This window comes from Eretmochelys imbricata, chromosome 3 (genome assembly GCF_965152235.1).
Source record: "Eretmochelys imbricata isolate rEreImb1 chromosome 3, rEreImb1.hap1, whole genome shotgun sequence".
In the NCBI taxonomy this organism is placed as follows: domain Eukaryota; kingdom Metazoa; phylum Chordata; order Testudines; family Cheloniidae; genus Eretmochelys; species Eretmochelys imbricata.
The window spans coordinates 145,816,933-145,830,815 of NC_135574.1; the positions used below are offsets into that span (position 1 = coordinate 145,816,933).

The window sequence follows — 13,883 nt, forward strand, 5'->3', positions numbered from 1 at the left end:
TACATGCACCTGAAGTGGAGCATCTTGGAAAAGGGCAAATATAGTGCCCATCTATTAAAAGGGAAATAAGGACAACTCGGGGAATTACAGACCAGTCAACTTAACTTCTGTACCCGGAAAGATAATGGAGCAAATAATGAAACAATCAATTTGCAAACACCAAAAGATAATAAGGTGATAAACAACAATCAGCATGGATTTGTCAAGAACAAATTGTGTCAAACCAACCTGATAGCTTTCTTTGACAGGGTAACAAGCCTTGTGGATGGGGGTAAGCGGTAGATGTGGTATATCTTGACTTTCGTAAGGCTTTTGATACTGTCTCGCATTATCGTCTCATAAACAAACCAGGGAAATACAACCTAGATGGATCTACTATAAGGTGGGTGCATAACTGGTTGGAAAATCGTTCCAGAGAGTAGTTATCAGTGGTTCCCAGTCATGCTGGAAGGGCATAACGAGTGGGGTCCCACAGAGATCGATTCGGGGTACAATTCTGTTCAATATCTTCATCAATGATTTAGATAATGGCATAGAGAGTACACTTATAAAGTCTGCGGATGACACAAAGCTGAGAGGGGTTGCAAGTGCTTTGGAGGAGAGGATTAAAATTTAAAATGATCTGGACAAACTTGAGAAATGGTCTGAAGTAAAAAGGATGAAATTCAATAAAGACAAATCAAAAGAACTCCACTTAGGAAGGAACAATCAGTTGCACACCTACACAATGGGAAATGACAGCCTTGGAAGGAGTACTGTGGGAAGGGATCTGGTGGTGTGGACCACAAGCTAAATATAAGTCAACAGTGTAACGCTGTTGCAAAAGAAGCAAACAGCATTCTGGGATGTATTGGCAGTATTGTAAGCAAGACACGAGAAGTAATTCTTCCGCTCTACTCCGTGATGATTAGGCTTCAGCTGGAGTATTGTGCCCAGTTCAGGGCATCACATTTCAGGAAAGATGTGGACAAATTGGAGAAAATCCAGAGAAGAGCAACAAAACTGATTAAAGTTCTAGAAAAAATGACCTATGAGGGAAGATTGAAAAAGCTGGGTTTGTTTAGTCTGGAGAAGAGAAGACTGAGGGGGGACATGATAACAGTTTTCAATTATGTAAAAGGTGGTTACAAGGAGAAGGAACAAAAATTGTTTTTCTTAACCTCTGAGGATAGGAGAAGAAGCAACGGGCTTAAATTGCAGCAAGACAGGTTTAGGTTGGACATTAAGAAAAGTTTTCTATTTGTCAGGATGGTTAAGCACTGGAATAAACTGCCTAGGGAAGTGGTGGAAACTCCATCATTGGGGATTTTTAAGAGCGGGTTGGACAAACACCTGTCAGGGATGGTCTAGATAATACTTAGTCCTGCCTTGAGTGCAGGGGACTGAACTAGATGACTTCTCGAGGTTCAGTTCTATGATTCTATCCATAGGGACACTATTCAAAGAAGAATGACTCTTTCGGACATATCCAGGTGTTGAAATTCTATCCGCCACACTGGTCATCTCTTTCTATAAACTAGAAACCATAACTCCAGTTCTCTTTACTTGTTAGGCTGGAAAAGTTTATCCCCATTCACAGCTGACAGCCTTTAAATGTGTTTTTTCTATCAGAGCCCCATTGGTACCCAGTGAAAATCATTTATATGACAGCAGTGCCTCATTTGGGCTAGGTGCTGTACAAACACAGAGTAGCAGACAGTCCCTCTCTCAGACAGCTTACAGTCTAGGAAGACATGGGATGGGAAAGGAAACAGAGGTGAGGTGACTTGTCTAAGCTCACCCAGCAGGTCACTGACAGAACCAGGACTGAAACCCAGAGCTCCTGAGTCCCAGTCTATTGCTCTAGCCCTCTTAATACAGTTCTAAAATCTCTGCCTGTTTACTGAAATTTAGTAAAACGTTTTATTGAAAAGGCTTAACATTTTAAGGAAACAGAAACCTGTTCTCATTTTCATTCTAGTATTTTGTTTACCAGTGACATAATGCAGGGGTTACACAGACATACAATGGATCAGAAAAGCTTGCTTTTTATACATTGCCAGGAATGATCTCACAGTCAGTTTGATTTGTTTCAAGATCTACTTAAGAGGATCTGTGGTACATAAAGCAGTAAAAATCACAGCATAACTTTAGGTATAAAGGAAAATCCAGGTGCTGCAGGAAGTGATGTTGGTGATTAAGCAGGTACTGCTCTCTCCTCTGAATTTGTATTGAATAAATGTTGGAGCATAGTATTCATGGTCACGAGGGATCCATTTCCCATGGAAAAATGTGGAATTTGCATTTTTACAAAGAATCTTTAGTTTTTACATTTTGTGGGGAAAAAAAAAGCCATATACAATAGAACCGCATACCACTAGTGCATGCACAGGAATATGGGAAATTGACACTTCAGCCTCGGGCGGCTGGGCTCTGGCTGTCAGCCCCAGGCAGTGGGGCTCCGGCTGTCAGCTTTCATTTTAATCACAGAAAAAAACGTGCATTTTTGTGTGTTTTTATTGGAGAATTTTGGGCTTTTATATCACGGAAAACTAGGATGGCTGGTGGTCACTGTATCACAGGAGTTGCTGTGTTTTGGATAAGATTTAAAGTATAGGTTGTGACTTCTTGTGCTCATTAAAAAAATCAGAGGACCACATACATTCCTTTGTAGGTAAATCCCCCAAATTCCCTGGAGTTCACTAGGGACTTCACAGGTGCTAACAACTTTACATGGAAGATGTTCAGATACAATCGTGAGGGGCAGAAGTAAGAATGCAAAGATCTATATAGAGACAGAAATAGGTAGATAGATAGTAAATCCAGGTCTACCTACATTCCCCTGGTAGCTTCCTTTCCATATTTTTGGAGATGCTTTAAATATTATAAGAGTTTTAAAAAATAATTGGATAGAGGAGTTTTCACTTTGTTTACTAAACTATTTGGTCACCTAGTGCTTTTGAACAGCTTCTATATTGCTTTGAGAGATGGTGGTTTAGCGAATTTAGTGAAGCTTGGTAAAGAACTTTGGGATTCTGCAGAATGAAAGATGGTAGCTCTCTAAATGTAAAATTTTCATTATGACATACTCACTGTTGATATACGACCTACTAAATTAATATTACAAAACATGATTGAGACTGTAAGCTCTTTGAGGCAGGGACTGTCTCTTACTATGTGAATGTACGTGCCTGCTGCAATGTATTCCTGATCCATGACTAGGATGGAGATCAGCAAGCAATATCTGAGAGTATTACTTTTATTGCAGTAAAGCACTGCACTTAGCCCTATACAACACGGTACAAAAAAATCATTGCCCCAGAGAGCTTACAATCTAAGCATAAGAAAAGAGACAGAGATTCAAGCAGATTGGGAGAGCATAAGAAAACAATACTAGTCAGCATGATAAGCAGAGGTCACAGCTATATATTGGTAGTAGCTCGGTCTCTTCCACGCTGCCTAAAGGTTCCAAGAAGTTAATGAAGTCAATCAGTAGCTCCCTAAAGGTGATGAAACTAGGGAACCAAGGTGGGTGAGGAAATATCTTTCACTGGTCGAACTTCTGCTGGTGAAAGAGACAAGCTTTTGAGATACACAGAGCTCTCCTTCAGGTCTTTCACCAACAGAAGTTGGTCCAATAAAAGATGTTACCTCACCCACCTTGTCTCTCTGATATCCTCGGACCAACATGGCTATAACAACATTGCATGAAACTAGGGAAGTGAGTGCTCCTCTCCTGGATGTTTTAAACATAAAGGAAAATATATGGCCCTTTGTCTGAAATGATGTTTGCTCTTGCTCATATATTCACTGGCTCTTGCTTATATATTCACCTGTTTTTATGTTTCATTTATGGGAACATTTTCTTGTTCTGGCCACATACTTTAATCCAGATTAAGATCATGACCCATAATTCATTAAGGGCAGTCGGAGTTTTTTCACTGACTTCAGTGGGTTTTGGATCAGGCCGTGAGCAAACAAAACGATTTCTCTGCCTTTCCTCTAACATTTAAACTCCTACTGTTCCATAAACTCTTGGTTTGATTAAGCAGAAGAAACAGGTCTCAGTTATTACATATGTATACATAAGCCACATTACACAAATGACATGAAAGATCAACAAACGTTACACATGGGGGAAGGGGCTCTCAAAGCCAGACTGACAATACCGCAACAGGCTATTTATTATTCAAAGACAAATGTCCAGGATTCATCTACCTGGTGGGGCTCAAGTATCACACTTCTAACAGATTTAACCACAATATTTCATTTCATTGGTCCAATTTTTAATATTTTCCCTTCAAGTAACATAAAATATGACTTTAAAACATGATTTATAAAGTGTTCACACTTCCATCTAAAATTAAAAATAGGCTAAAGTCAAAATAGTTTTTTTTAAGACTATCCCTTTTTCCTTAACTTCCATCAGTCTTACACATTTCTTGTGAGTAAAAGCAGAGGAACACACATACATAGGTTTATGATGTACCTTCATATACATTTATATAGATAAATTCGTAGAAACATAATTTAGTGTAGAAACAAAGAAATTGCTCCATACAATTCTGTGCTAGCATTGCAGTTTAGTTGATTAATCATTCCAAGAACACAGTTAATGCATTTGGTGTTCTTGCCTATGTGGTGTCCATTGCCAGCAGTGGACTTTATAATGAGAGATTATACTTCCAGCAAGAATAATTTAAAACAAACCGTAGATCCAAAAATTAAAAATAAAGCTATGAATCAAAAAGATAGAATGCATCAATTTCATATCCCAATTGCCATCCACTTACAGGGCCTGATCCAAAAATGACTGAAGTCAAAGGTAGTCTTTCCACTAGCTTCCATGAGCTTTGGATCAGACTCCCAGGGACTATTCTCTATGGTTCTTCTACAATATCATCACGGCATGAAGAGCTAAAAGTGCTTTTCGTCACAGCTGCAACGTTAGAAGTAAAGCTTCTAAATCTTTCTGGGCTTCTTTATCCTAAGACAAGAAAACAAACAAGCATGCGATGAGATGTGGGATGCCCCGTGTGTTGCAGTTTGTTTTTATCATGCTAATATGTGCTCACGCACATTTCTCTATTAACAAAAGATATTACGTAAAATTAATAGCCACGGAATGTCCACAACTACAAATCGTTGAACTAGTTACTTTTTCTTTTTCAGTGATCGTACAAGTAAAACAGGGGGGGGGGGGGAGTAGAGCTCATGGCAGCCTTCTTCACACAGCTCTGACAAAGCACTTCCACCTTACCAGTAATATCCTTAGTGTGGAAGCATTGGTGCGAGGCCCACACTTTTATGGGTACAGTGTGGGTCAACAGACATTTGGCTTCTATTCTGTGTGGAAGTTTGTATGCTGTGAATATACTGTGTCTAAGAGGATGCATCTCTGACTCTTCTTTGGAACTCTATCATCCAATTATCAAGAAAATATGAGAAACATACCTAATGATTTAGGGCCAGATCCTGCCCTAACCCTATGTGTCGATATACCCTTCCCTCCCCTCCTCCCAGTTCCAGGCATGGAGTGGAAGAGAAGGGGCTGCATGCCTGGTAGTTCCCCCTCCCCTGTACATGTGGGTGAGGAGTGGAGGGGTGATACAGTTTTGGCTCCACCCCCAGCCCCCCCCCCCATACACATACTACAGCCAGTAGAGTTGAGGCATCATGGGGGCAAAGGTAGTAATCTGCTACTGCTATAGCACGGCAAGTTACTCTCACTTGGAAATAAGCGGGGAGCAGGGAAAGAACTTTGGGCTCCTCCTAGGGCAGTATACAGGTAAACAGCTTACACAAGGCCGTGCCTAAAGGCAAAACCTGGCCAACCGAATTCTTTTGAAGGTCATAAATGATTACGTTTTGGCCATTAAATATAATCCATTATCCAAAGGTATTTTTGTATTTATACAAAATATCAGCTCTAAAATATGATGATCTAGTCATTGAAGCATTTCTCCTGAAAATTGCCACCTGTGTGTTACTTCTCCCTGCCCATGCACAAACTTCCATCTCACAAAGCCAGTATCAATTCAGATAAAGCTACATTTTTAAAAGTCTGTACATGATGCACACAAAGAAGTAGGGGTGAAAACACCTGATTCACACACACAAGTTCGGGGTTCACATGCACCAAAGCATAGGCATGCACACATCAGGTGTTTTGTACTAGTATTTCCAAAATTAGAAGCCGTGGTTTCTTCAACCGCCAAGGTAACGCTGCAAAGGAAATTTTCTAAAAGAAAATTCTGCAGACCAAGACAGTGAAGCAATCACTTAATTTCAGGATCACTGTGTTGTTCAATCAAAGAACTGGAACAAAATACAGAACATTTTAAAATATAGTTTATGGGTGAATAAACTCCTGCTCCTCTTTATTTTGGTTAGTTGTCTATAATGACATGGTGGAATAAAGAGAAATATTTGAAACTGATAGAAAACATATGCAAGAAATGTCAAATGATATTATACTATCAGGCCGGATTAAGGCATAAATACGTTAGCTGTATAAGTCCCTTGAATATGTGCTCTCACTGGCAACAATAGGCTAAACTATCCACCTAATCATTTATCAGAGTCTTGAAAGGCACATATCGTACAGCCTGTACACTCTTGCCAGAATACTCTTGGTAACAGGAAGAAATATCACATTATATCCCACACCTCTTAAATTTCATGCCACTGCACCCCCCCAGAGTGTCTGGTCTAAGAGTATGGCTACACTCGAAACTTCAAAGCGCTCCCGTGGCAGTGCTCTGAAGTGAGAGCGTGGTCACGCTCCAGCGCTGGGGGAGAGCTCTCCCAGCGCTCCTGGTACTCCACCTCCACGAGGGGATTAGCTTAGAGCGCTGGGGCACTGTTCACACTGGCGCTTTGCAGCGCTGTAACTTGCTGCGCGCGAGGGGGTGTTTTTTCACACCCCTGAGCGAGAAAGTTACAGTGCTGTCAAGTGCCAGCGTAGCCATAGCCATTGGCTCTTAATACAGAGTTGGAAAACACACAATCCTCGCATCAAGAAACTGCCACAATCTTGGTTCAGAAGTATAATAGGTTTACAAATTTATGACTGTTCATTCAATGGAATTCAGAAATGATTTTCAGGGCTAAACGCAGAAGTAACTGAACAGGCACTCTTGCTACAGTTAGGAAAAAAAAATAGTTCTAGTCTTTTCACACTTCTCTCAGCCAAAAGGTATAAATACTTCTCTCAGGTTCTGTCATATCCTAGGGAATTTTATTCAGTATTTCAAAGACGGATTGAGTTCCTTATTCACACCACAAATTATCCCTTTTAAAAATCATCTCCAAAATAGCCGTGCATATTTCTCTCTTTCCTTAGAAGAAAAACAAGACTAATACATTGGGCAATCTTTTCAGACAGTTGCAACACACCCAGAGCTAAAGGTTGGGCAATCTTTCCTGCATCTGCCTCTGCTGCTAAGAAAAGAAATTAGAGAAAGAAACCAAAATGTGGCTGCTCTAAAAACGACTTGAAAGAAGAGATTGGTAATAGCATGGAGCCTGCTTAATGGCCTATGTGAATTGTTCTATCCAGAGAGAAGAGACCACATTGCAAAAAGCACAACTACTGGAATTTTTGCTGGCAATACCAACAAAGAAACCAAACACTGAATAGAAACAGGTCCCTCCAGGTGAGGGTTGTAGCACATTGTCAGGGAAGAAAAGCTTGCACTGCTGTTGACTGTGACCGTGCTTTATGGAGGAAGAGCTCAGATTCCAGGGCTGTCAACCTGGCATGCGGAGGTGCAGTGTGGAGGTAAAGGTGATCACTGATTATTGTGGGAGTAGAGGATCACTGGTCCTGCACAGCTTTCTCCCTTAAGGCATTTTAGAAATTCACTGGGTCTCTCATCTTCTAGGGATGAACAATCATATTGATTCATTTGTAGCTGGGAGGATGGGAAGGCCTTGATCTCCTTCTGGAGACCAGGAAAGCAGTTTGTTGGCAAGAGACCCAGTTGTTCACTCCTAGGTTGAAGATTGGCTCTAGCTGAGTAGGTAGGACCAATTGCCATTTTCAACTTTGACTTTCTACTGAAAAACACACATTGGTTAAACGCTTCTAATATATTTTTACAATCAAATGTGAGTTCCATATGTTCTGTGGGCCATAAACTGCTCCCTAAAGGACATTTAAGGTTATGGGCTCATCCACGGCTTTCTCCCCCCCTCCACCCCCCGCTCCCTTCTCTTCCTGTTTAGATGTCTCTCTTTTGTCCATCAACTTCAGGGAATTTAGCAACGGAGAGAAAGATCTGAGGGATTAGAGATAGAAAAAGTAAAGAGAGGCAGCTGAGAAAGGGGACAAAGAGGAAAGGGAGGTTGTTGAGAACAGGAAAGGGAGAAGAGGTTGTTGGGGAGAGAGGTTTGCTAGCCTTAATCTGCGGGTGTTTTGCAGCTAATTTCTGAATGTTTTTCTTTAACTGCAAATAAAAATATGGGAGAAAGATAAAAATCTTTATTTTTACCTCCCATCTCTCAGCTATTTCCTTATGCATGAAACATTCAGCACAATGGATACTTAACGTGTGTTTGGTGATAAAGCCCCAACTGTGCATCACTGGGAGTCGACACATCATGGCAACATTGCAAAATGGGTGCACTAGCAAACCAGAACATAACTTTGTGCTATTGGGGCCAAATTCTAGACTGCTATCCGTCAGGTATGACTTCACTGAAGTCAATGGGGCTACAAGGCTTGTTTCATCAGTTCAGAGTTTGGCCATCAGGGTCCAAAACTATACTCTAATATTCATTAAATGGACAGCATTGATGTTACCATGTTTTGAGAACCACTCTCATAACTTCTGGTTATAGCTATATAATTCCTGTACAGGTCCATGAGACACCCTCAAGTACACTACGAGAGAGACCCAATCACACACAATGGTAGCCAATTAGAGTAAAATCTCTTGTGGACAATATATTTAGTTATATAAACTAACCTGCTGCCTGTTCCCAATTTAATAACTACCGCAGGCACTTCATATATAATAAGCATAATTGCAGTAGTCATCAGTTCAAATATAATTTCATAATATTGCTTTCCTCCTTAGATATTTCAATAAATCACTGCAGTCACCCACTTGCAATTTTCTGTGTTGTTACTGTATGTCACAAGACAGGGCGTTTTACAGTCTCACATATTTCTAATGTCTTCCTCTGGAAATGAGCCATGATTTCTCAAGACTTCTAATTATCAATGCCACCAAAATGAAAAACATGCAGTTGACTGTTTGCAATGCTGCATGTTCTAATGACACTTTATTTAAAAAATTATCAAAATGACTGAAAACTCATATTTCAGCTATTTCTAGGATTTGTGTTGCAGAAGTATGTCTTCGACAGATGACTTGAGGTTCAATTTATACTGATCATCAGTTATGTAAAGTTTTATATCCTGACTGGCTCTTTGTCCAACCTTGAAAACCAAATTTCACTACTTAATTTGGTTTCATTTTAGCACAGTTAGCAGCAGCATATTCCGAATTTTTGAAAGCTGAGCCTCCCTTCAGGAAAATGAAACTAATTGCACCTCCCTTCAATCCTGGCATGTGCTACCATCTCAATTTATATTTCTCCTACATGTCCGTAACTAGTCCTTGGAGCACCAACATTGCCCACACTGCAATCAATCAATCACATTTTTATTACACTGACACCTATGTTCAAACATTTAGGGTGACTGGATAGCAAGTATGAAAAATCGGGATGACCATTTTTTTTCTCCCCAGGGCATTAGGTATATTGCATATATAAGACAAAGCCCCTAATATAGGAACGGTCCCGATAATGTCGGAATGTCTGGTCACCCTACTTACATTTGAGAGTATGCTGCCATGACTGCTTAGTAATAAACTAATCATCAGTTTCATCATAACATGTTAAACTCAATACATAGAGGTAGGATAGTTTATTAATATGTATAAAAATTACCACACAAGTGTGCCCCCAATCAAAAAAATGCAAATATCCAGGTCATCTCCCCATATACTTTTTTGGACTGTGAAAAAAATGTAAGCAATAGAAAAAGTCAAGCCTTTTGGCAATAACTTAAAAACCATGTAGATTATAATGTATGAGAGAGAGGTAAAAAAAGAAAAGGAGAATATAGAAGGTGTTAATCTTCTGTTTTATAAATTTAGTACCTTAACATATAGTCTGTTTTTAAGCAGCATGTTTCAGTTGTTAGTCTGTAAGAGTAAATTATGGTGCCCCAAAGATTGCCTATTCTGGCTGGGCCCTTTACTGAAATTCAAACAGTCACATTCAATGCAAAGGGAATCCCCAACCAAATCAATATCTAATGCCTTTGGTATCAATTTCTCCACAAACAGAATATAACCCATGCCCTCCTTCTCTGCTCCAATCATACAACTGTTGCCGGCACCCAGTGCCGAGAGGCTGAACAACAGCTTGAGTGGTTCGTTACCCGGTGTGCTACACCCAATAATCACAACGGGGTGGAGAAGCAGAAAAGTTTATTTGAAGCTTCAAAAAGGTACAGGGAGATTTGAATCTCAAATCCTGTACAACAAAGCAGGAAGTTACACAGGCTTTTATACATCCTTTTTCCCAGCATACTTATCCAATAGTAAGCTGCTCCAAGTATCCATATAGCCAGCCAATCCAGTTCCCAGCTAGTTCCCTGATTCTCTGTATCATTTGTTAAACTATACATAAAGCTGCTTTATTCAGCATTGTTCTTCCATATCTCCCCTGTTTGGCCTTGCTTAGTTTCAGGCAGTCTGACTCTGCAACATACTGTTGCAGATTCTCAGCATAACTGCTGTGTGTGCCTCCAGGCGGGGGGGGCCAAGGACACTTGGGCCTAGCACGCAGAGCTGCTGCGAGTGCCTCCAGGCAGGAGGGGGGGCCAAGGACACTGGGGCCTAGCGCGAGGGGGCTTCATCGACACTCGTGGTCTTCCATCCCCTCGAGTTACCCAGTGGCCATGCCCCAGTGTTCCCAACAACTCCCCCCTTTGAGAACACTCAACAGCCTTGGCTCTGAGTTTTCTCACTTGGGCTACTTATTTCTTTACAATATGACTTTGCATAAGCACTTTGTGATAGCCCTGAAGAGAATGACTTATTAACTTTTGCAAAAGGGCCCTGACACATGATACCGCACAGCATAATACCAGTAATACAAGCAATACAGGAAAGAGAATTTTCAATAGCAGGCTAAATAAACCACCAAGCCAAGACGACAAACCCCAGCCTGAAAACAAGGTTTGCAACCAATCGTTCTCTGGGGCAGTATAGGCAACCTGTGCTCCGGCTCGGGCATGGGCCTCAGCCTGTACCACCTTTTCATAAATCTCATAACTGCACCCAGCAATCAGTCTGGTTCGTTAAATTAGCAACATGGTGCGCAAGCAAAACAAAGGAGTTATGCTCCCGATATGCACAGTTTGGAAATACCAATACAGAGAATAACAATGTTACCCAATTAATTATCACCAGAGTCTTCCCAACCCAGGGTCTTTAGTACCTGGGTGGGCCCATTTTAGCATTAAGGTGCCCGCTATTTGTGTCTTTTAAACAGTAGCTTTAGCCCGAGATCATCACTAGATGAGGAGTCAGCAGGTTGGACGGTCCACTGTTCTGCTGACGAGGGGGCAGGTACTGCCTTCAGACGAGAGTGATGGATCCAGTTCTTGTGTCCCTCGATCTTTGCCGCTGTATGGGAGATCAGCAGGACGGTATAGGGTCCTTTCCACCTTTCCTGGAGAGGCTCGTCTTTCCAGGTGCGAACAAGCACAGAGTCACCGGGCTGTAAGGAGTGGACGGGAGAGTCCAAGGGGAGAGGCTGGGAATCCTTGGTATACCTGTGAAGAGACAAGAGAACAGCAGACAGGGAACACATATACTGTGACAAAAAACCATTACCCAACTCCCATTCCCCTGACAGAACCGGGGTACCATTCATAGGCCATGCCCTTCCAAACATAATTTCAAAGGGACTGAGCCCTAATCTACCCTTTGGGAGAACGCGGATACGGAGTAGGACGAGGGGCAAAGCATCAGGCCATCGCAGTGAGGCTTCTTGGCACACTTTTGAGAGATGCCGTTTAAGGGTCTGATTGGTACGCTCCACTACACCACTGGCTTGCGGTCTCCAGGGCGTATGGAGTTTCCAAGGGATCTGTAAGGCATGTGAGATGCTTTGAATGATTTTTGACGTGAAATGTGTCCCGTTGTCAGATTCCATCCACAGGGGGAGTCCAAAGCGAGGAATGAGCTCCTTAACAAACTTGAGGGCCACTGTCCTGGCAGTGCAGTTACGGCATGGGAAGGCTTCCGGCCATCCGCTGAACCAATCCACTATAACAAGGAGATATTTGAACCCTTGGGTCCGGGGAAACTCAGTAAAGTCTATTTGCCACACTTGTCCAGGGCCCGGAGTGGGTTCTAGGGCAGCTGGTGGCACAGGATGTCCCGGTCGGGGGTTATTCTTTTGGCAGACTAAGCAGTCCGCTTGTACCTGGGCAGCCAGGGGTCGGAGTCCAGAAGTGATAAAGTATTTTCCCATTAGTTGGATAAGTGCTTCCCTGCCAGCATGAGTAGTTTGATGTAGTTTCTGCAGCACTGGCCGGATTAGGCCCTTTGGTAAGAGGACCTTCCCTTCTGAGGAATGGAGCCATCCCTCCTTTTCCCGGAGATTGAGTTTGTCAGTTAGCTGTCTTTCCTCCCCAGAGTACTGAGGGGTTGGAAGCTCCCCTACTGATGGGATAAGGGCATGCATATGGGCGTTCTCAGCCTGAGGGGATGGCAGGGTGGCAGCATGCTTAGCCTCTCTATCTGCTCGGGCGTTACCTCTGGCCACATCTTGATCCTCCCTTTGATGGGCTTTACAGTGTACCACTGCCACTTCTGAGGGGAGTTGTACAGCTTCTAGGAGCCGGAGGATTTGGGGCCCGTACTTGACTGGGGAGCCTTGGGCTGTCAGCATTCCCCTTTGCTTCCATAGGCCAGCATGAGCATGCAGCACACCAAAAGCATACTTTGAATCAGTAAAAATGTTGACCCGCTTTCCTTTTGACAGTTCAAGTGCACGGGTCAGGGCTATTAGTTCGGCAAGCTGGGCAGAGGTCCCAGCAGGCAAACCTTCAGCTTCCACAGTGTCATGGAGGGTCACAACAGCATAACCCGCCCTCCTTTGCCCATCTATTACAGCACTGCTACCATCAGTGTACCACTCATAATCTGCATTTGGGAGAGGTACATCCTTTAAATCCAGACGGCTGGAGTACTGGACATCTATGATCTCTAAACAGTCATGTTTCTGTTCCTCTGTTTCTGGCAAGAGGGTGGCTGGGTTAAGGGAGGGGCAAGGCTGTAAGGTGACTTCAGAGTTCTCTAACAGCTTAGCCTGGTACCGAGCAATCCGAGCCTGGGTGAGCCAAAGCCCTCCCTTTGCATCCAATAAGGCTCGGACCATATGGGGAGTATAGATTTGCATAACCCCTCCCAATGTTAGCTTCTCAGCTTCCTCAAGCAATAGGGCAGTAGCTGCGACCGCCCGTAAACATGCCGGCCAACCCTTTGCAACCTGATCCAATTGCTTAGAAAAATAAGCCACAGGACGCTTCCATGCTCCTAACAGCTGTGTAAGCACTCCTAGGGCCACCCCCCTTCGTTCATGTACATACAACTGAAACGGCTTAGAGAGATCTGGCAGGCCCAGAGCCGGGGCTTCCATCAATTTTCTTTTCAGGATTTTAAATGCCCTGTCAGCCTCTGGGGTCCAATAGAAGGGGTCATGATCTGCTCCTTTTACACAGTCGTACAGGGGTTTAGCCCACAGTCCAAACTCTGGGATCCATATCCTGCAAAAGCCTGCCATACCCAGAAATGCCCTGAGCCGCTTAC

The 13,883-nt window shown here is 42.6% G+C and overlaps 1 protein-coding gene across 1 annotated transcript in view; it reads right to left on the bottom strand.

Annotated features, from left to right (window-relative positions):
- Nucleotides 1–4,048: 4,048 nt before the first annotated feature.
- Nucleotides 4,049–13,883, bottom strand: part of RMDN2 (regulator of microtubule dynamics 2) — a 77,482-nt gene continuing 67,647 nt past the window's right edge. Inside the window, exon 11 of the mRNA XM_077811893.1 lies at nt 4,049–4,966. Coding sequence (XP_077668019.1) covers nt 4,913–4,966 — 54 coding nt within the window. The 3' untranslated portion in view covers nt 4,049–4,912. The remainder of the gene's footprint in view (nt 4,967–13,883) is intronic.